The 22,379-nt window shown below is 43.5% G+C and overlaps 1 protein-coding gene across 1 annotated transcript in view; it reads right to left on the reverse strand.

The window, feature by feature from the left end:
- Window positions 1–20,284, reverse strand: part of LOC139371214 (A disintegrin and metalloproteinase with thrombospondin motifs 9-like) — a 40,890-nt gene extending 20,606 nt beyond the window's left edge. Inside the window, exons 1-16 of the mRNA XM_071111405.1 lie at window positions 20,042–20,284; window positions 19,384–19,781; window positions 16,917–17,079; window positions 10,651–10,946; window positions 10,011–10,094; window positions 9,762–9,886; window positions 8,538–8,578; window positions 8,232–8,337; window positions 7,878–8,024; window positions 7,325–7,466; window positions 6,818–6,922; window positions 5,494–5,639; window positions 5,150–5,331; window positions 4,726–4,862; window positions 4,053–4,170; window positions 3,351–3,446 (exon numbers count right to left, since the gene is read on the reverse strand). Coding sequence (XP_070967506.1) covers window positions 3,351–3,446; window positions 4,053–4,170; window positions 4,726–4,862; window positions 5,150–5,331; window positions 5,494–5,639; window positions 6,818–6,922; window positions 7,325–7,466; window positions 7,878–8,024; window positions 8,232–8,337; window positions 8,538–8,578; window positions 9,762–9,886; window positions 10,011–10,094; window positions 10,651–10,946; window positions 16,917–17,079; window positions 19,384–19,781; window positions 20,042–20,141 — 2,386 coding nt within the window. The 5' untranslated portion in view covers window positions 20,142–20,284. The remainder of the gene's footprint in view (window positions 1–3,350; window positions 3,447–4,052; window positions 4,171–4,725; window positions 4,863–5,149; window positions 5,332–5,493; window positions 5,640–6,817; window positions 6,923–7,324; window positions 7,467–7,877; window positions 8,025–8,231; window positions 8,338–8,537; window positions 8,579–9,761; window positions 9,887–10,010; window positions 10,095–10,650; window positions 10,947–16,916; window positions 17,080–19,383; window positions 19,782–20,041) is intronic.
- Window positions 20,285–22,379: the final 2,095 nt, after the last annotated feature.

Below are 22,379 nucleotides of genomic sequence, written 5' to 3' on the forward strand. Positions count from 1 at the left end.
GTACCGGTACAGAGTCAATGTGAGGAGGTACAGGTTAGTCGTGGTAATTGAGGTAATATGTTCATGTAGGTAGGGGTAAAGTGACTATGTTCAGCAGTCCTATGGCTTGGGGGTAGAAGCAGCTAAGGAGTCTTTTGGATCTAGACTTGGTGCTCCGGTACAGCTTGCAGTGTAGTAGCATAGATAACAGTCTATGACTAGGGTGGTAGGACTATTTGACAATTTTTGGCCTTCCTCTGACACCGCCTGGTATAGAGGTCCTGGATCGCAGGAAGTTTGGCCCTATTAATGTACTGGGCCATATGCACTACCCTCTATAGCGCCTTGCGGAAGGAGGCCGAGCAGTTGCCATACCAGGCGGTGATGCAACCGGTCAGGATGCTCTCGATTGTGCAGCTTTAGAACCTTTTGAGGATCTGAGGACCCATACCAAATCTTTTCAGTCTGCTGAGGGGGAATAGGCATTGTCGTGCCTGCTTCAATACTCTCTTGGTGTGTTTGCACCATGATAGTTTGTTGGTGATGTGGACACCAAGAATCTTGAAGCTCTCAACCTGCTCCACTACAGCCCCGTCGATGTAAATGGAGAGTGCTCGGCCCTCCTTTTCCTGTAGTCCACAATCATCTAATTTATCTTTCTCACGTTGAGGGAGAGGTTGTTGTCCTGGCACCACACTGCCAGGTCTCTGACCTTCTCCTCCCTATAGGCTGTCTTATCATTGTCAGTGATCAGCCCTACCACCGTTGTGTCGTCTGCAAACTTAATGGTAGTGTTGGAGTAGTGCTTGGCCACACAGTCGTATGTGAACAGGAAGTAAAGGAGGGGACTGAGCCCCTGAGCAGCCCACGTGTTGAGGATCAGCATGTCAGATGTGTTGTTGCCTAACCTTACCCCCTGGAGGCGCCTGTCAGGAATTCCAGGATCCAGTTGTAGAGGGAGGTGTTTAGTCCCATTGTCTTTAGCTTAGTGATGAGCTTTGAGGGCACTATGGTGTTGAACGCTGAGCTGTAGTCAATGAACAGCATTCTGATGTAGGCGTCATCCGTGGATCTGTTCGGGCGGTAAGTGAATTGGAGTGGGTCAAGGGTTTCTTGGATGATGGTGTTGATGTAAGCCATGCCCAGTCTTTCAAAGCACTTCATGGCTACAGACGTGAGTGCTACAGGTCAGTAGTCATTTAGGCAGGTTACCTTGGTGTTCTTGGGCACAGGGACTATAGTGGTCTGCTTGAAACATGTAGGTATTACAGACTCAGCCAGGAACAGGTTGAAAATGTCAGTGAAGACACTTGCCAGTTGATCAGTGAATGCTCTGCGTACATATATCCTGGTAATCCGTCTGGCCCTGCGGCCTTGTGAATGTTGACCTGTTTAAAGTTATTACGCACATGGGCTACAGAGAGCGTGATCACACAGTTGTCCGCAAAAACTAGTCCTCTCATGCATGCTTCAGTGTTGCTTGTCTCGAAGCGTGCATAGAAGTAATTTAGCTCGTCTGGTAGGCTCATGTCAATGGGCAACTCGCGGCTCGGCTTCCCTTTGTAGTCCGTAGTAGTTCACAAGCCCTGCCGGTGTAGTAGGATTCAAACTTAGTCCTGTATTGACGCTTTGCCTGTTTGATGGCAAAGCGGGATTACTTATAAGTGTCCGAGTTAGAGTCCCGCTCCTTGAAAGCGGCAGGTCTACCCTTTAGCTCAGTGCGGATGTTGTCTGTAATCCATGGCTTCTGGTTGGGGTATGTACGTATGGTACGTATTGATACACATATTGATGAAGCTGGTGACTCATGTGGTATACTCTTTAATGCCATCGGATGAATCCCGGAACATATTCCTGTCTGTGCTAGGAAAGCTGTCCTCATCTGACCACTTCCGTATTGAGCGAGTCACTGGTAATTCCTGCTTTAGTTTTTGCTTGAACGCGTCTCTGTGTGAGCAGTAAAGATAGTGTAGAATTTTTTTCTTTGGATGCACATGATACATGCTGGTAGAACTTAGGTAAATGGATTTAAGTTTTCCTGCATTAAAGTCGCCGGCCGCTAGGAGCGCCGCCTATGGATGAGCATTTTCTTATTTGCTAATGGCCTTATACAACTTGTTGAGTGTGGTCTTAGTGTCAGCATCGGTTTGTGGTGGTAAATAGACAGCTATGGAAAATATAGATACAAATTATCTAGGGAAATATTGTGGTCTTCAGTTTATCATGCGGTAATCTACCTCAGGCGAGCGAAACCGTGAGACTTATTTGATATTAGATTTTGCGCACCAGCTGTTATTGACAAATGGACACAGACCACCACCCCTCGTCTTACTGGAGGTAGCTGTTCTGTCTTGCCGATGCATAGAAAACCCAGCCAACTGTGTCGTCGTTCAGCCACGACTCAATGAAACATAAGATATTACAGTTTTTTGTTTTTTTTGTGTGAATTTTACCCCTTTTTCTCCCCAATTTTGTGGTATCCAATTGTTTTTTAGTAGCTACTATCTTGTCTCATCGCTACAACTCCCGTACGGCCTCGGGAGAGACGAAGGTTGAAAGTCATGCGTCCTCCGATACACAACCCAACCAAGCCGCACTGCTTCTTAACACAGCGCCATCCAACCCGGAAGCCAGCCGCACCAATGTGTCCGAGGAAACACTGTGCACCTGGCAACCTTGGTTAGCGCACACTGCGCCCGGCCCGCCACAGGAGTCGCTGGTGCGCGATGAGACAAGGATTTCCCTACTGGCCAAACCCTCCCTAACCCGGACGACGCTAGGCCAATTGTGCGTCGCGCCACGGACCTCCCGGTTGCGGCCGGTTACGACAGAGCCTGGGCGCGAAACCAGAGTCTCTGGTGGCGCAGTACAGCGCCCTTAACCACTTAAGCCACCCGGGAGGCCTGATATTACAGTTTTTAATGTCCCATTGGTAGGATAGCCTCGAACGGACCTCATCCAGTTTATGCTCCAATGATTGCAAGCCAATATAATGGAGGGTAGAGGCGGGTTACACACTCGCTGGCAAATTCTCACCAGGCACCTGGACTCATTAAAGAAAAAATCTTTGTCCAGTTCGAGGTGAGTAATCGCTGTTCTGATAACCAGAATCTCTATTTGGTCATAAGAGACAGTGGCAGAAACGTTATGTACAAAATAAGTTACAAACAACGTGAAAAAACATACAAAATAGCACAATTGTTTAGGATCCCGTAAAACGGCAGCCATCCCTTCTGGTGCCATTGAACCATGTCATATCTGCTCAAGAAGAGAATACTAAACCTTTTGACACCTCTGAAAGGTAGACATGTTTAAATTCAACAGCCAACAAGACCCTAAAAAAGTGTTTTGATAGTGGGTCTGAGTCTTACCGAGGTAGTTATCGTCTTCTGGTTTCCCTGAGTAGCTGTGTTGACGAACATCAATATTTGTAGCACCACTGGGTATTCTCACCACTTCGTTGTATCCTGCAGTACAACAAGCAGAAGACAACTCAGTGTCTCTGAGTGGACATGACTAAGTTAGTGGGTGAGAATATAAACTGGGTGGTTCGAGCCCTGAATGCTGATTGGCTGACAGCCATGGTATATCAGATCGTATACCACGGGTATGACAAAACATTTATTTTTACTGCTCTAACTACGTTGGTAACCAGTTTATAATAGCAATAAGGCACGTCAGGGGTTTGTGATATATTACCAATATACCACGGCTAAGGGCTGTATCCAAGTGATAAACTTGGATTAGCTAACACAGCGTGCCATTGGAACACTGGAGTGATGGTTGCTGATAATGGGACTCTGTACGCCTCTGTAGATATTCCATTAACAATCAGCCGTTTCCAGCTACAATAGTCATTTACAACATTAACAATGCCTACACTGTATTTCTGATCAATTGTATGTTATTTTAATGGACAAAAATGTGCTTTTCTTTCAAAAACAAGAAAATTTCTAAGTGACCCCAAACTTTTGAACAGTAGTGTATATTGGGCTAATGAAAAGCTTTCAGTGACCCTTTTCAGCCATTGTGATGATACATAGTTTGAATACCACGACTGGCCCTAGGCTCACCGTAGCGCACCATGTTGAAGGTGCCTGCCACGGTCTTGCACGAGGAGTTGTCACCACCACACACACCACACTTATCTCTCCTCGCCTTGGAATTCAACACATGGTCACATCCTGCTTGCTGCACAGGTATGAGAAGGAGAATGGAGAGGTGGTTAATGAGGAAAAGGAAGTGGAGGAGGAAAAGGAGAAGGAAGTGGAGGAGGAAGAAAAGGAGAAGGCAGATGATGAGAGGGGGGGGTATAGGACAGGAAAGGATAAATATCCAACAACATAAAACTCATCACTCTCACTTTAATTTGCTTGGCAGATTCTCATTGATAAACATTGATGCAGCTAGGATTTTAGTATTTGTGAGATAATGTAACTAGAGTAGTGGCATTCTTATGAAATCCTGTACTGTACTCTGCAACACTCTGCTAGCCTGCAGGGATAAAAACCATATGACCTAAGAAAATAGTTGCCTAATACACAGAACCTAGCCCGGTTAAGTGTGGAATTCTCTATCGTAAACAGCACCAAAGTGAAACTCTTTTCTGATATAGTTGGGTTTAGCGACCTCTGTGATCAATATTCTTCACATTTTAAAATAATGTCATTATCTTATTATTGTTATGAATGGTATATTCGGTTAGTTGTCAGACTGAAGCTGTTAAAGGCTGTGTGTCAGTCTCACCCTGCACAGGCCCTGTACACAGATGTCGTTGGTATCGGGGCCACATGGCGTGCCATCGATGACCCGATCCCTGAGCTGATAGTAGGCGGTGCTGCCAGCCACCCTGCAAAACAGCTTACAGCGATCCTTCATCTGAACTACAGAACAGGAGAGGAAAGGGGAATGGTGAAAACAGTCCACTGACCACATTAAAGGGGCTAATGAATTCAACCATATGGATGCTCTAACAAGTTTACTTAGTCCTCAAGCTGGATCACATTGATTCACTGAGCACTCAGAGTGCTTTGAGCACATCTACAGGAAGCCTTAGTTTACTTGCAGCACATTTCTAAAGGTCTAAACAGTCCAGTACATTAGGAGATTTTTCTCTGTGTTAGAAAGATGTAAAAACCAGAAGGTGTCAAGAGAGAGAAGATGTTCTTACTTCCGCTGTACTTGGGTACCCAGCGCACATTAGGAGGTAGACCGTTGATGTTGAAGTGCCGGCCGTCAAAGGCTGCACACTGCTCCTCTCTGAAGTCTCTCTTCTGCTTGGAGCAGGGCTCTGAGTTACATGAGCGGAACTTCATCCTGCGCCCCACACAGTACTTCCCCCCGTTCTTGGGCCTGGATGAAGGTGGTAAATAAATACATAGTAAAATCTTGTACTTTAGGATTGATATGGAAATAATTAATTTAAGGAGCCTTGATGGTATGGTACATTGACCACGGCAGCTCCAAGGGAGACACAGTCCAGTAGATGTGCATGACTACAAAGGCTGTGCTTACATGGGTTGGTTGCACTCGCGGTCTGCGATTTTGATGCCCCCGCCACACGTCCGCGAGCAGGAGCCAAACGGAGACCAGCCTCCCCACGCCCCCTGCACTGGCGTGGGATCGTGCTCTTTGGTAATGCACTGGCCATGTTTACAGTGCTGTAGAGAGAGAGAGAGAGAGAGAGAGAGAGAGAGAGAGAGAGAGAGAGAGAGAGAGAGAGAGAGAGAGAGAGAGAGAGAGAGAGAGAGAGAGAGAGAGAGAGAGAGAGAGAGAAGAAGAGCATGAGATAATGAAACCTTAGCCCGCACACTGGCAACACATCTATCTGAAAGTACTTCACAACCTCCTTTGATGTTAATCTGGGAAAAATTACAAAACGAATGGAATAAGACGGAACCCAAAAAGACATCCATTATAAATGTATCTGTCTGAGGGTAAGTGAACTCAAAGGGGAAGATATGTTTCAGGTTATAGCGGAGGATCCATTTTTGTTGGCAACAACAACTGCATTGGTTGAGCAGGTTGGTTGGTTTGTGTGCATGAATACAATGCGTAAACAGAGCAGGCTCTGAACATGTGTGCTGTGGGACCTCAGCTCTTTTATGTCAGACAGACAGCCAGGAAGTGAAGAGTTTGGTAGAGGGCCTAATTAGAAGCAACACTAAACCAGTAATGGATAGGGAAATCTCCAAAAGCCACTATTCACAGCTCTACCATAAGCCTATTACTGCCTCATAATAATACCAGCTCTGGAGAAAACAAATCCATCCTAACCCAAGTTCCAAATATGTTTGAACAAATGGAGGGATTTGGAGCAACTACCACGTGCGCCCCACATGTTCAATTATAAGTTTATATCGAGTTGTCATTGGTAGATTGATTTTGTGGCAGGCTTCTCTGAACTTGTTGTTTTATTTTGAAATGTGTGCTTTTGATTAAATAATAACAGATTTTATAGTCATGAATCATTCAAATAGCAGCAGAAACAAAAAAAGTTAAAATCAAAGTTTCCTTTGTGGTTATTTATGGGGTGTTTTTGACAGTTCATAACATTGAACATTTCTAGTATGCCCCAGCATAGTGATTAAGCTGGCTTGGGGTGTATGTGAGTGTGTTTGTATGTTCATGCACAGGCAAATTAAACTATTTGATTATATCTCTCGCTCTCTCTCTGTGTACACACTACATAAGTATCTGGTGCTAGTCTCTCATATTTTCCCACTTTTAATTGGATCTTTCTCTTTATCTCACCTTCTCCAATTATCACAATCTGTCCATTTTCTTCCTTCTCCCTGTCAGATCCCTATATACTGTGGTAGATCTCTCTGCTACTTACCTTTCCTGGAGAGCACTCTGTTCCGTCGGCCCAGGGCATGTGTTGGGTCCTGCAGCCCCTCTGGGCCCCCTCTGGGCTGGTGCACCACAGCCTGCGACACTGGACCTGGAGAACACACACTGTTACCATTCCCCTGCCTGAGCCCCATCCACAAACACAGACACAGTGCTGTATACTCTTGTATCTCTTACAAGGTGTGTTACCTTTAAACAAAACCTGAAACTAATCCCTGAGAAACATCAAGCCAAGAGGCGTGCAGGGCTTCACAGGAGGTGTAGCATGTAAACAAAATATTTAACACATGCAGAAGGCCTAGCTGAGAGCCAACTGGGACAGCAATTGGATATTACATAACAGATTAAGGTGACTCTAGTATTGAATGTCTGGAGCCATAGACTACAGTAATGTAGGACTAGACAGTGAACTGAGTGTCTGGGTACTTTCTCGTCTTTGACAGACCAACGTACAAAACATGACATTTTAAGTACGCATGCTGCATTCTCTTACCATATATGGGCACACCTGTGTCCCCGGCCCAAATATCAATTCACATTGTTTATTGACATTGTATATCCGTCCAGGCAGCTGCTGTGACAGACTGTATGGCCTAGAAATGGGCTCATCAAGTAAGCACTCTCCATACCCTGTGCTATTAAGAAATACAAATAAAATGACTTCAAGAAAAAAGAAAAAAAACAAAGACACAAACAGACAGAAAACACACTCAGTACAGGTGGACAGGCAGTATTCTGTACAATAACAGAACCACTACTGTAATGTATGCACAGTACTACAAGGCTATTGCTATGAAAACAATACCTGGCGCTCTACAAACAAACATATCTGGAAGTATTACAAATTCCAAACATACGTCCACAACACAGAAGTAATGTTGTTTTCCTTTAACCCAGAAATGTCCAGATACCAGTTTTGATTGAATAGTTGACTGGTCATTTAACCCTTACTGCGATAAGAGCCTGGTGCTACTAACGCTATCGACAATAACACTTCTCCATAATGACATGAATGTCTATACTAGAAAACAATGTCCTTTACATACTCAAGGAACTCTGTGATGTATTTCCTGCTACACTTGGACCACATCCAGGGGTTAGTGTAGTGGTTGAGTGTGGGTGCCATCACATGCTGCTGTATTTTAACCCCCTCCTCTTTGCACTTGTTGCTGTCATCATGGGGCATGTTGAATCTGTCAGGGGGCCAAACCACAATTGAGAACAACACACAGGTCTAACCCTCTAACCCACCATCAATAAACCTAAATGTTGGGATGATTGCTAAGCTAACTACTAAACCTCATCCTTTAGGCAGCAGAATGGTAACACAGAGGGTTAACTGACTGAGCTGGTTGGGGTTAACATTAGCAGCTGGTCTGTGCCGGGGCCAGTGTACTCACACATGGCCCAGTTCATGGGCGATAGTAAACGCAGTGCTGAGTCCATTGTCCTCACTAATACTGCAACTTCTGTATGGATCACACACTGTACCCAGCTCTGCAAGCCCTGCAAACCAAGAGTATAATCCTCATCATATTTGTTATTAGAGCAATGTCATCACCATCATCACCTTCATCATCATTACATTGTCATTAACACCCTAAAAAGCAGCATCATAATAAGTACATCAATATTATTATGAAACTGTCTCCGATCAAACGTTATGTTGCAGTCTATATTGCATGTGTCTAGAGAGCTCCTCTTACCTAATGTGTCACACTTGTCCCGCGCTCGACAGATGTCCTGCCTGTGAAGAACACACAGATGGAAGTTATGTCACTGGTTTCACACCCCATAATCCCATTGCACACCAGAGAATAAATAAAAGACAACATATTACAGCGACTTCTGGGGGTAGCCCCAACCGTGGCTCGAAGCTAGGACTGTCAACACAACACTTTAGCCGTTACCCCGAGAGATGGTGATGAGAATGGCTGTGTCGTGATGGGAGTGACAGCGTACCTGGTGATGAGAATGGCTGTGTAGTGGTAGCAGTGACAGTGTACCTGGATATGAGAATGGCTGTGTTGTGGTAGTAGTGACAGTGTACCTAGTGATGAGAATGGCTGTGTTGTGGTAGAAGTGACAGTGTACCTGGATATGAGAATGGCTGTGTCGTGGTAGCAGTGACAGTGTATCTGGTGATGAGAATGGCTGTTTTGTGGTAGAAGTGACAGTGTACCTGGATATGAGAATGGCTGTGTTGTGGTAGTAGTGACAGTGTACCTGGATATGAAAATGGCTGTGTAGTGGTAGCAGTGACAGTGTACCTAGTGATGAGAATGGCTGTGTAGTGGTAGCAGTGACAGTGTACCTAGTGATGAGAATGGCTGTGTTGTGGTAGAAGTGACAGTGTACCTGGTGATGAGAATGGCTGTGTAGTGGTAGCAGTGACAGTGTACCTGGTGATGAGAATGGCTGTGTAGTGGTAGCAGTGACAGTGTACCTGGTGATGAGAATGGCTGTGTAGTGGTAGCAGTGACAGTGTACCTGGTGATGAGAATGGCTGTTTAGTGGTAGCAGTGACAGTGTACCTGGTGATGAGAATGGCTGTGTAGTGGTAGCAGTGACAGTGTACCTGGTGATGAGAATGGCTGTGTAGTGGTAGCAGTGACAGTGTACCTGGTGATGAGAATGGCTGTGTCGTGGTAGCAGTGACAGTATACCTGGTGATGAGAATGGCTGTGTAGTGGTAGCAGTGACAGTGTACCTGGTGATGAGAATGGCTGTGTAGTGGTAGCAGTGACAGTATACCTGGTGATGAGAATGGCTGTGTAGTGGTAGCAGTGACAGTGTACCTGGTGATGAGAATGGCTGTGTAGTGGTAGCAGTGACAGTGTACCTGGTGATGAGAATGGCTGTGTCGTGGTAGCAGTGACAGTATACCTGGTGATGAGAATGGCTGTGTAGTGGTAGCAGTGACAGTGTACCTGGTGATGAGAATGGCTGTGTCGTGGTGGGAGTGATGGTTCTCATTTTGGTGATTTTGCCTCTGTTGCCAGATACAGAAGTTCTTTAAAGTGGTCTGTGCATTGAAGGAAATGGTAGGGCCATCCTACAGTAGAGAGAACAAGGGAGAGGTTTACAGTACTGTATTGTGCTTCTGGGGCTGATGAATGACTGCAATGCATTGTATTTCCTGAAAAGGATTAGGATTAGAGTTAGTGTTGTAATCTTACCAGCTCATTGTTGATTATGACTAACTTCACAATCACAATGTTAATGAGATTTCCAATGCTAGGATCCTTGTAGATGGAAGACACCTGAAGGAAAAGATTATAGACAGAAAAATCTACAGTTTTTTTTACATCCAATACATTTCATTATCCAACATTCATCAAACTCTTTAGGAGTGTACTCAATCAGTGGTTCAGACATTAAAAATCAAATCAAAATCAGTTTTCAGGGGAAGAAAACCTGGTCTCGTTGTCTTGTTTGAGAGGTGTATTATGGCTGCACTCAGATCCTGTAGCGAATGCAGACTGCCAAGATCAGAAGATAGGCCAGGCTAGCTACCCCCTAGGTTCTCAGCCATAGTCTCCTGAGGAGGCCTTTATATGAAGTGGCCAGGAATATGCCATCTATGTGACATACCTGAGCTTATTTTTTCACTTTCATCAAAGCTGTCAGACAGGTAAACCTCATGCTGCCCCTCTCCTGACCGTTCGAACATGTTTGTTTACTCCTGCCATGGGCCTTACCCTCTGAGCCCTCCGCCTGCTGCCCATGGCCTGGGACACAACAGAATACAGCCACACTCCCCTACAATCAAAAAGGCTGGCTGGCCATTGGGAGGGTGGTTAACTGAGCAGAACTTACGATGGACATTAACGTGAGAATGTAGTGCTGAAGGTTGCTCCCGTGATGTTCCACCATCTTGCTGTCTGCCACCACCATGACTTCTACAAAGCGGGGATAGGAGAGGAAGCGCTTTGATCTCCTGTGAGGTCCTGAGTCACCGCTGCTTCCATTAGCCGGCCGTCTGCTGCTCTCTCTTTCTGATCTGGAGAGGGGATTGGCAGAGAGGCTCTCCAGGTCATTCAGCATGTCACTGCTGTTGGCCATCGGACGTCTCCTCACCTTGTCCCTGTTCCTCTTGTGTCTGTGTTTATGTCCTGGAAAAGAGATGGTCAGATGAAAATAATACTCTCAATATAAAACACAAGCTTATACTACAAGCTTGTATGACAGGCTATTGCATTTATCAGACAATAAACTGTCATTTTCTTCCTAGAAAGTAGGGTTCAGTGGTATCCGTTCCTGTCCCATACTGGGCTCTACAGTGCAGTGCACACAAGGGGCGGTATTTCTTTCCAAGCGTAATTTGTTGTGACGCACAAAAAAAATGTTAGCAGCAGGGATCTTGATCCAAGAAGGACTTGATTGTCTCTGTTGAAACCAATAAGCTTGATCTGACAAGCTAGCCACTTAACTAGCAAGTTAGCAAACCAAATGCATAGCTGGAGCCCTGAGCAGGAGATCATTTATTTGGCAAATCTTAGATAGTTAACTTATAAGCAGTGGAGTAGCACGCATCCCAGAGCTTTTTATGGCCACAATACATTTTAGATTTTTAAATCAATTGTTTTGACGGTATTGAAAACAATAACGTCAGTATTTCAAAGTACCCCCGATTTACAGTATATAGAGTATACCGCTCAAGCCTACTTGAAAGCACAGTTTTTCTGCTACTGCCAGGGGATGCTTGTGAATGCATACAAGCAAGTGAATATGCTACTGCTGTTTGTATATTATTGCTGAATGAATGAGACAAAACAAATGTGTTGAGGGCCATGGGCCTGGAGAGAGAAGGAGTGGGGAGGAGAGGAGGAGAGATGAGGGGGTGGGTTGCATTCACTTTAGGTAAGTCTGGCACTTGGCTAAGCACCAAAGATGGAGCAACGCCCCAACATCTCAAGGAGGAGCACCAAGGATGACTCAGGGTGACTTCTGAGTATGATTTTAATCTTGACATGACAACCAAATGTAATGGAGTAGCACAAATACCAATCCACTCTCCTTTTCGACCCAGTCTAGCACAAAAGTTGAGCTGTTTCTGCTACCCATGATTCTTATCAGACTGAAAGATATAACCTTTTTGAAAATCCAGAGCTACAAAGGGTCTTTGTAAAAGCTTGCACAATGTCTTATACAGTGCCTTGCAAAAGTATTCATCCCCCTTGAAGTTTTTCCTATTTTGTTGTATTACAACCTGTAATTTAAATAGATTTTTATTTGAATTTCATGTAATGGACATACACAAAATAGTCCAAATTGGTTAAGTGAAATGAGAAAAATAAATAAATGAAACCCCCCCCCGGAAAAGTGGTGGGTGCATATGTATTCACCCCCTTTGCAATGAAGCCCATACATAAGATCTGGTGCAACCAATGACCTTCAGAAGTCACATAATTAGTTAAATAAAGTCCACCTGTGTGCAATCAGTGTCACATGATCTGTCACATGATCTCAGTACATATACACCTGTTCTGAAAGGTCCCAGAGTCTGCAACATCACTAAGCAAGGGGCACCACCAAGCAAGCGGCACCATGAAGACCAAGGAGCTCTCCAAACAGGTCAGGGACAAAGTTGTGGAGTAGTACAGATCAGGGTTGGGTTATTAAAAAAAATCAGAAACTCTGAACATCCCAAGAGCACCATTAAATCCATTATAAACATTTTTAAAGAATATGGCACCACAACAAACCTGCCAAGAGAGTGCCGCCCACCAAAACTCACGGACCAGGCAAGAAGGGCATTGATCAGAGAGGCAACAAGGATACCAAAGATAACCCTGAAGGAGCTGCAAGGCTCCACAGGGGAGATTGGAGTATCTGTCCATAGGACCATTTTAAGCAGTACACTCCACAGAGCTGGGCTTTACAGGAGAGTGGCCAGAAAACAAATAAATACGGAAACACATTTGGAGTACGCGGAACCCGCTGGAGCAGTTTTGCCTTGAAGAATGGGCAAAAATCCCAGTGGCTAGTTGTGCCAAGCTTATAAAGACATACCCCAAGAGACTTGCAGCTGTAATTGCTGCAAAAGGTGGCTCTACAAAGTATTGACTTTGGGAGGGGGTGAATAGTTATGCACGCTCAAGTTTTCAGTTTTTTTGTCTTATTTTTTGTTTGTTTCACAATAAAAAAAAACATGTTACATCGTCAAAATGGTAGGCATGTTGTGTAAATCAAATGATACAAACCCTCCCAAAAAAATCTATTTTAATTCCAGGTTGTAAGGCAACAAAATGTTTAAAATGCCAGGGGGAGTAAATACTTTCGCAAGCCACTGTTTTCATCACCACTTTTTCAAAAACATATATGAACTAAAATTAATTTTCAGGTCATAAAATCTGAGATGTAACACACACACACACACACACACACACACACACACACACACACACACACACACACACACACACACACACACACACACACACACCTATGAGCAGTGAAATGTCTTGCATATTACTCAACATCCTTCAGATTTATTTTCATAGTAATTAAAACTAAAATGTTTGAAGTTGGCATCACTTTCCTACAATACAATTTACACAGTGTCTTCATGGTAGTGTGCCTATCGTGTTTTCTTATCAAATGATCACAGGAAGTACAAGAGTCAACAGGAACTTGTAGGAATAAACTGAGATTCGGCGATACTAGGAAGAATTTCCAAAATGGTTGTCCTGTGCATGAGGTGAAAAAGTACCCCGTTACAGGTAATTAGATATCCTGCCCTTTGCACTTGAAAACTTGATTAACCTCTGACTTTTTGGACATACTGCTTTGTGGTGTGCATAGCATCTTCATACAACTCTGTGTAATCAGTTGTTCATGTGAAATTGCTGTGCTACAATGTGTTTGACTGAAGGATGGTGAGATCATAAGAATGACTGGTTACAGTTACATTGTCTTTCAGATACTGTATGTCAGTCGCTAAAGAACCACTCATAACTTCTTATATCTGCCCATGAAGGAACTTCACTGGACTTTATGCAAAATGGAAACCATATATCCTGAGGCTGCATTTATTGTAGCTGGGGATTTTAACAAAGCTAATTTGAGACAAGGCTACCTAAATTCTATCAGCATATCGATTGCTGTACACCACCGAGTAACACGCTCGACCATTGCTACTCTAACTTCCACAATGCATACAAGGCCCTCCCCCACCGTCATTTTGGCAAATCTGACCATGACTCCATCTTGTTGCTCCCCTCCTATAGGTAGAAACTAAAACAGGAAGTGCCTGTGTTTAGGTCTATCCAACACTGTTCTGATCAATCGGATTCCACGCTTCAAGATTGCTTCGATCACGTCAACTGGGATATGTTCCGGGTAGCCTCAGATAATAACATTGATGTATACGCTGCCTCGGTGAGCGAGTTTATAAGGAAGTGTATAGGAGATGTTGTACCCACTGTGACTTAAAACCGTGGATTGCATTCGCGCAAAACTGGAAGCACGTACCACCACATTTAATCACGGCAAGGCAACTGGAAATAAGGCAGAATACAAACAGTGTAGTTATTTCCCCCGTAAGGCAATCAAACAAGCAAAGTGTATAGAGACAAAGTGGAGGCGCAATTCAACAGCTCAAACACGAGATGTATGTGGCAGGGTCTACAGACAATCACGGATTACAAAAAGAAAACCAGCACCGTCGCGGACATCGACGTCTTGCATCCAGAAAAATGTAAAACGTATTTACGTGCATTGAGGACAATGCAGTGCCACCGACGCGGTCCGCTGCCAAAGACTGTGGGCTTTCCTTCTCCGTGGTCGACGTGAGCAAAACATTTAAACATGTTAACCCTCGCAAGGTTGCCAGCTCAGACGGCATGTTTAGCCACGTCCTCAGAGCATGTGCAGACCAGCTGGCTGGTGTGTTTCCGGACATATTCAATCAATCCCTATCCCAGTCTGCTGTCCCCACATGCTTCAAGATGGCCACCATTGTTCCTGTTCCCAAGAAAGCTAAGGTAACTGAACTAAATGACAATCGCCCCGTAGCACTCACTTCTGTCATAATGAAGTGCTTTGAGAGACTAGTCAAGGATCATATCACCTCCACTCTACCTGATACCCTAGACCCACTTTAATTTGCTTACCGCCCCATTAGGTCCACAGATGATGCAATCGCCATCACACTGCACACTGCCCTATCCCATCTGGACAAGAGGAATACCTATGTAAGAATGCTGTTCATTGACTACAGCTCAGCATTCAACACCATAGTACCCTCCAAACTCATCATTAAGCTTGAGACCCTGGGTCTTGACCCCGCCCTGTGCAACTGGGTCCTGCACTTCCTGACGGGCCACCCCCAGGTGGTGAAGGTAGGAAGCAACATCTCCACTCCGCTGATCCTCAACACTGGGGCCCCACAAGGGTGCGTTCTCAGCCCCCTCCTGTACTCCCTGTTCACCCATGACTGCATGGCCATACACGCCTCTAACTCAATCATCAAGTTTGCAGACGACACAACAGTGGTAGGCTTGATTACCAACAATGACAAGACAGCCTACAGGAAGGAGGTGAGGGCCCTCGGAGTGTGGTGTCAGGAAAATAACTTCTCACTCAATAGCAGCAAAACAAAAGAGACGATCGTGGACTTCAGGAAACAGCAAAGGGAGCACCCCTCTATCCACATCGACGGGACAGCAGTGGAGAAGTTGTAAAGTTTTAAGTTCCTCGGTGTACATATCACCAACAAACTGAAATGGTCCACACACACAGACAGTGTGGTGAAGAAGGTGCAACAGTGCCTCTTCAACCTCAGGAGGCTGAAAAAATGTGGCTTGTCACCTGAAAACCCTCACAATCTTATACAGGTGCACAATTGAGAGCATTCTGTCGGGCTGTATCACCGCCTGGTACGGCAACTGCACCGACCACAACCGCATTGGCTCTCCAGAGGGTGGTGCGGTCTGCACAACGCATCACCGGGGCCAAACTACCTGCCCTCCAGGACACCTTCAACACCCGATGTCACAGAAAGGCAAAAAAGATAATCAAGGACAATAACCACCCGAGTCACTGCCTGTTCACCCCGTTTCCATCCAGAAGTTGAGGTCAGTACAAGTGCATCAAAGCTGGGACAGAGAGATTGAAAAACATCTTCCATCACAAGGCCATCAGATTGTTAAACAGCCACCACTAGCACAGACAGGCGGCTGCCTACCTACAGACTTGATATCATTGGCCACTTTAATAATGGAACACTAGTCACATTAACGATGGCACTTTAAGAATGTTTACATATCTCGCATTACTCATCTCATATGTATATAATGTATACTGTAACCTTCACTATCTATTCTTTACTATCTATTGCCGCTCTGTCACTGCTCATCCATATATTTTATACTTACATATTCTTATCCCATTTCTTTACTAGATTGTGTGTATTAGGTTTTGTTGTGGAATTTTTTAGATATTAGGTTTTGTTGTGGAATTGTTAGATTTTACCTGCTGCACTGTCGGATCTAGAAGCATAAGCATTTTGCTACTCTCACAATAACATCTGCATGTGACCAATAAGATTTGATTTGATTTAATTTACAACATTCATTCACAACTTCAAACAGTTTTTACTGTGTTTCCTCAGTTCTATGAGCAAAATGATGCCACTGCTTTACACCAAAGTCTAAACAAGCACAGTAGTATGGTCATTGGTCATGACTGTAATTGTAAAATGACTATAATAAGTTCCTATTGCGAATCATATACTGGAGTTATGGGATATAATACTGTAATTGAGAGACAATGATTATCCTTCCTTGCTTATGTCTGTGTGAACTTGTTAGTCTGGATAACGAGGGGTGTGTTATCAAGCAGACTGAGACACACACACATACACATTTGTTTACACATTTAGCAGCTCTAAACAGGGAGTCCCATCCTCTCTCTTCTCCTCTCCACTCAGAGCCATCAGACACCAGGTGAAGGTTGAGTCTGTCAGCTGATCAAATGGCTTACGTAATGAAATTGACTCAGCTCTCTCGCGCTCTCTCTCTCAAAAAAAGCATCAGAACAAAAATCACCATCGCATCTCTCCTCTAATCATTTCATTGTACCTGATGTGTCACAAGCAGTGTCCTCCCTGGCTGCCTCTTTCTTGGGGGCCTTCTTCCTGTACACAATATGAGGTTTGGTGTGTTCTTCTTCATAGAGTTCTCCATTGTAGCTGTGAAGGGGCTCCACAAAAAACTCCCCTTCTGGTGACCTGAAAGTTCCAAGCTGAGGGGGTTAAAAAAGGAGGAATCAGAATTTTTTGAAATAACTGCAGTAACATTGGAGCGTGGATTCGTACTGCATGGACACAGTCCAAAGCAAAGATTAGTTGAAATGCTCCTTGCCAGGGCCCCATTGGCTAGGCTTTTTTACAAAGCTATTAATTTGATGAGAATGTGTTGAAATACATGTATTTGCATGCATATTAGTAAAATGGTCCCTGAAAAAGATAGGCATCATAGGCCTCATTCTTCTCCTTTTCCCTATCAGAAAACAATGCAACTATTTTGCTTTGTTTCTTGGCACAGTTGGTAGACTTGGTGGAAGCCTTGTTGCATTTCACAAAGCACAGGCTGCACTACTAGCGAACTTGGAGGTCAAAGATACACCAGACAAGCAAAGTACAAAGCTAAGCAATGTGGAAACAGCACTCATTTCTAATTTAGATTGAGTTGGACAATGCTGCACTGGGTAATGCTACCAACCAATAGGGTGGCCCAGAGTGAACCTTATTCTCCATGAAAATGCATTTCATTGTTTATGTATGAGATTGAAACCACCTCAAATTAGGGAAAAGGGAATCTCATAAATATACTGTAGTTATGCTAAATGTAATGACCATCGGGAATATTCACCATTGTGCTCACATGCAAACAAGATACTGTATAACGACAACACTAGGTATTGATGTAGTTGTGGGAGCCACTCTCATTATGACGGATGATGATGACTCATGTAATATTAAAATGCAATGTGGAATTGAAATTAGAAAGTGGTTTATTCATGGTAAGTGGATATGATTCATAATTGATCAGTGTGCATATATCTACTTCTGACTGTTTCCCTGTGACTAGGTCCAGAGCAACTTACAAGACTTGGATGTATGAATTAATAGACTATAAATGCTTAATCATTTTCACCTTTTAACAGTGCATTTTATTGGCTTGAATCACACCCAGACCAACATCAACTTAGCTTTCTTTCAATGTGAAATGATATCCACAAGCATACCAACTAGGCCTACGATGCAGGCAAGCCCCATTTGTTTGATTAGTGATGATCTCAATGATTTTCACATCAGGCAGATAGTTAATAACTGTTATCAATCTGTAAGTATCCCTAGGGGACTTCTCCTCAGTGGTGTAAAGTACTTAAGTAAAAATACTTTAAAGTACTACTTAAGTCGTTTTGGGGGGTATTTGTACTTTACTTTACTATTTATATTTTTGACAACTTTTACTTTTACTTCACTACAGCCTAAAGAAAATTCTGTACCTTTTACTCCATGTATTTTCCCCTGACACCCAAAAGTACTCATTACATTTTGAATGCTTAGCAGGACAGAAAAATTGTCCAATACACACATTTATCAAGAAAACATCCCTGGTAATCCCTACTGCCTCTGATCTGGCAGACTCACTAAACATGCATGCTTTGTTGGTAATTAAATACAAAAATAAAATGGTGCCTTCTGGTTTGCTTAATATAAGGAATTTTGAATAATGTATACTTTTACTTTAGTACTTAAGTATATTTGGGCAATTACATTTACTTTTGATACTTAGGTATACTTAAAACCAATATATATATATATATATCATTTTTAATCAGCCTTTATGTAACTAGGCAAATCAGTTAAGAACAAATTCTTATTTCTAATGATGGCCTTTTAGACTTTTACTCAATTTGTATATTACTGGGTGACTTTAATTTTTACTTGAGTAATTTTCTATGAAGGTATCTTTACTTTTACTCAAGTATGACAAATGGGTACTTTATCCACCACTGCTTCGACTACACAACGTCATGCATGCATGGAGTTTATGTTCGGAGTCGGGCTGAATCGTGATGACGTCAGCACCACTGGCGCTCCCTCTTCACTATTGTGCGTAGGACGTCACAGGCGACCGGAGGAGCATGCATTCAGGGTGAATGATGGATGCAGTGGATGAACACAAGAGAGGGGACTTCTATGCTCGACGTTGTTTATCTATGCAGCTCGTTTTAGATTGTCAGGGATACAAGAGCTAGCATAATGCCTTATTCCCACTAACAGTCAACAATTGCATGTTGAACACAAATCCACAAAGCTGGACAGGCACGCTTTGTGCAGAAGTAGAAATGCACTCCGTTGCCAGGGAAATGTTCTCATGTTGCCATAGTATTATTATGTGAACAGCTGCATAGTAAACAATTGGCATTACAGTATCATATTTAATCATACAACATGTGCGCCTATCATAGTGCAGACTAGAGAAACATTCTAGCACACTGTATCAAGGGAGGGCAACTCAAAGTGCTTGGACTCACCAACCCAGAGCAGAGACTGATGACTGCGGTGTGCTCCGTTTGAGCATTCACATGTCCTTTATAGAAGCAATGCTGATACTCCGTATCCTCCTCCGCCTCCACCTCCGGTGTGAAATCCGTGATGTTACTATCGGTAAGTGCTCCAAGTACTGTTACAGTGTATAGCGGAGCAATAAATCCGGACTCGAGTGTCAGGTTGAGGTGATAGCTCTGTCCGAAAGCAGATATTTTGTACTGGATTGTTCGAGAGTCCCATTGATCAGAGGAGTTGCCATGGATATCGTGCACACTCCGCCGTTTCCTTTTGAAGTGCACACTCGTGGGAAAATTGTCACCGGCTTCATTCACTCGCGCCGGAGTTACAATCTCGTATGCGCCAAGCTGCTCGGACACTTTAGCTGGTGAAGAAAGCCATGGTATAACGGCTATAGCATAAGCAATGATAATAAATAATAACAATAATAATAATAATGTTATATGAGTTAATTACGTTTGCCCTGTGAAATGAAGCCATTCAAGAAACATAAGACCATTATACATGTATTGTAAGTCATGTGCTTTGCTGATCCTGAAAAAAGTCATTCATTCTCCATCTGCCGGTTACAAAATAACACATCACAGGGTAAAAATGTTTTTGGGGCAGGTCGAAATACTTTACCTTTTCTTGAATTCAATAGCGATTTCTCTGTTGATAACACTACATTCAAACCGTCAGGGAGAAATAGCAGAAACCCTAGTCCCCAAAACAGCACATGCATGATTGTCCACGTTAAGTAGAGAGCAGCACCCCCGAATACAAGTATTCCTCTTGCACACAGCTGCTCCGGTCACTCGGGCTTTCCAACGTATTCCAACTATCAAGTGCTTGTGCATCTGCCACATCCAAATCGATTATGCTTGACTCTTGGTTACTGGGGGGTTTCTCACCGGTAACGTGCGTTGGGTCGTGAGCGGTTCGCGGATCCCCTGGCGAACATGCATACTGCAGAGAGAGGGGCCGGTTGTAGGCTACAGACAGACAACTATGGTGGGCTACACTGCAGGCACCAGACTGCCGATGTTGGGGCGGGTTTAGTGAAAAGGTAGGCTACATTACTGGAGCACGCCCCTCAACCAAGCCACTCCCGTTTCTTAGAGAGTGACTTGACAGACATAATTGACTTAGTATTGTGGTATCACTGCAATTACTTGAGAAACATCTTCAATTATGATTGCTGGCGGTGGTGTTGCAGTTCTCCATGAAGAAACCATGAAGGTAGTAGCTGGATAAGCAATGAGAAATGTCAACATTTGAGTTAAAAATACATTGTAATGGCATAATTGACTGTTAATGATAGTCACTTTATTAGGCTACATCCTCTTCCTGACATTAGCCTACATTGGGTCCTTTGTATAGACACCGCAGTTAAGCTCAAAGGGCTTCAAGCTACTCCACATGAAGCCTACTCGGGCTATTCTACAGATTATACCTCACTCACTGTGTCTTCACAAATGAGGATTGGGGGATCTTTACATTTAGAATTGAAAGTAATTGAGTTATTTAAATGTCTTCCCCAACTCTCTCTCTCTCTCTCTTTCTCTCGCTCACACACACACACACACACACACACACACACACACACACACACACACACACACACACACACACACACACACACACACACACACACACACACACACACACACACACACACACATCATCATATTATGCAAAGACACAGTTTGTTCTTCAACATTATCATACGTGAAAGATAAGTAGCCTAGAAGGCTCTGTCAATAAAATAGGATATGAAGAAATACGTTTTCACCAGGAAGTCATATTCTTGAGATTAAAACTAGTCTAAATATCCTTGTTACAACACAAACCAGGGCTAGAAGTACGCATTTCACTGGTCTCCTCCTCAGAGACCTTACGTAGTGATAAATGTTAGCAGGTGGGACGTTACAGCTCATTTCTTTGGTACAATCAACACACATGACCATTAGAACCATTAACATGGTTTGCAGGTGCCCAACTATGTCACACCCTGACCTTAGAGAGCCGTTTTATTTCTCTATTTGGTGAATGTGGGGTGGGCATTCTATGTTTTGTATTTCTTTGGTTTTGACCGAGTGTGGTTCCCAATCAGATGCAGCTGTCTATCGTTGTCTCTGATTGGGAATCATACTTAGGTAGCCTGTTTTCCCATCTATGTTGTGGGATCTTGTTTTTTTGTTAGCTCTGTGAAGCCGGCAGAACGTGACATTCATTATTCCTTTTGTTGTTTTTGTTTGGTGTTCTGAGTATTAAAGATCATGAACACTTACCACGCTGCACCTTGGTCTACTTCTTCAGACGAACGTTACAACCTAAAACAATAGCCCCATAGGAAATGGATGTGGTAGGCTCAGAAAAACACACATTATAGCAAGGGATTTTTAAATTGAAAACAGGCAAACAAAATTATGATAGCCAACTAGCTTGTACAAGTTCAAGCCTCTATTGATTCATTTTATAAATCATTACTTGTTTTCTTCTAAATGATGACAAAATCTGTTTAATAATCTGACTCAATAGATCTCAACTTCCATCATTAGATACTATAGATACATTAGATACATGCTTTGTTAAGCCAATCTGGGACCAAAGTCCTTTACATGTACATAAACTCAGAAAAAAAAGAAACGTCCCTTTTTCAGGACACTTTCTTTCAAAGATAATTCGTAAAAATCCAAATAGCTTCACAGATTAATTGTAAAGGATTTAAACACTGTTTCCCATGCTTGTTCAATGAATCATAAACAATTAATGAACATGCACCTGAGGAACGGTCGTTAAGACACTAACAGCTAACAGGCAATTAAGGTCACAGTTATGAAAACTTAAGGACCCTAAGGAGACCATTCTACTGACTCTGAAAAACTCCAAAAGAAAGATGCCTGGTGTCCCTGCTCATCTGTGTGAACATGCCTTAGGCATGCTGCAAGGAGGCATGAGGACCGCAGATGTGGCCAGG

Source organism: Oncorhynchus clarkii, chromosome 17 (assembly GCF_045791955.1).
Source record: "Oncorhynchus clarkii lewisi isolate Uvic-CL-2024 chromosome 17, UVic_Ocla_1.0, whole genome shotgun sequence".
In the NCBI taxonomy this organism is placed as follows: domain Eukaryota; kingdom Metazoa; phylum Chordata; class Actinopteri; order Salmoniformes; family Salmonidae; genus Oncorhynchus; species Oncorhynchus clarkii.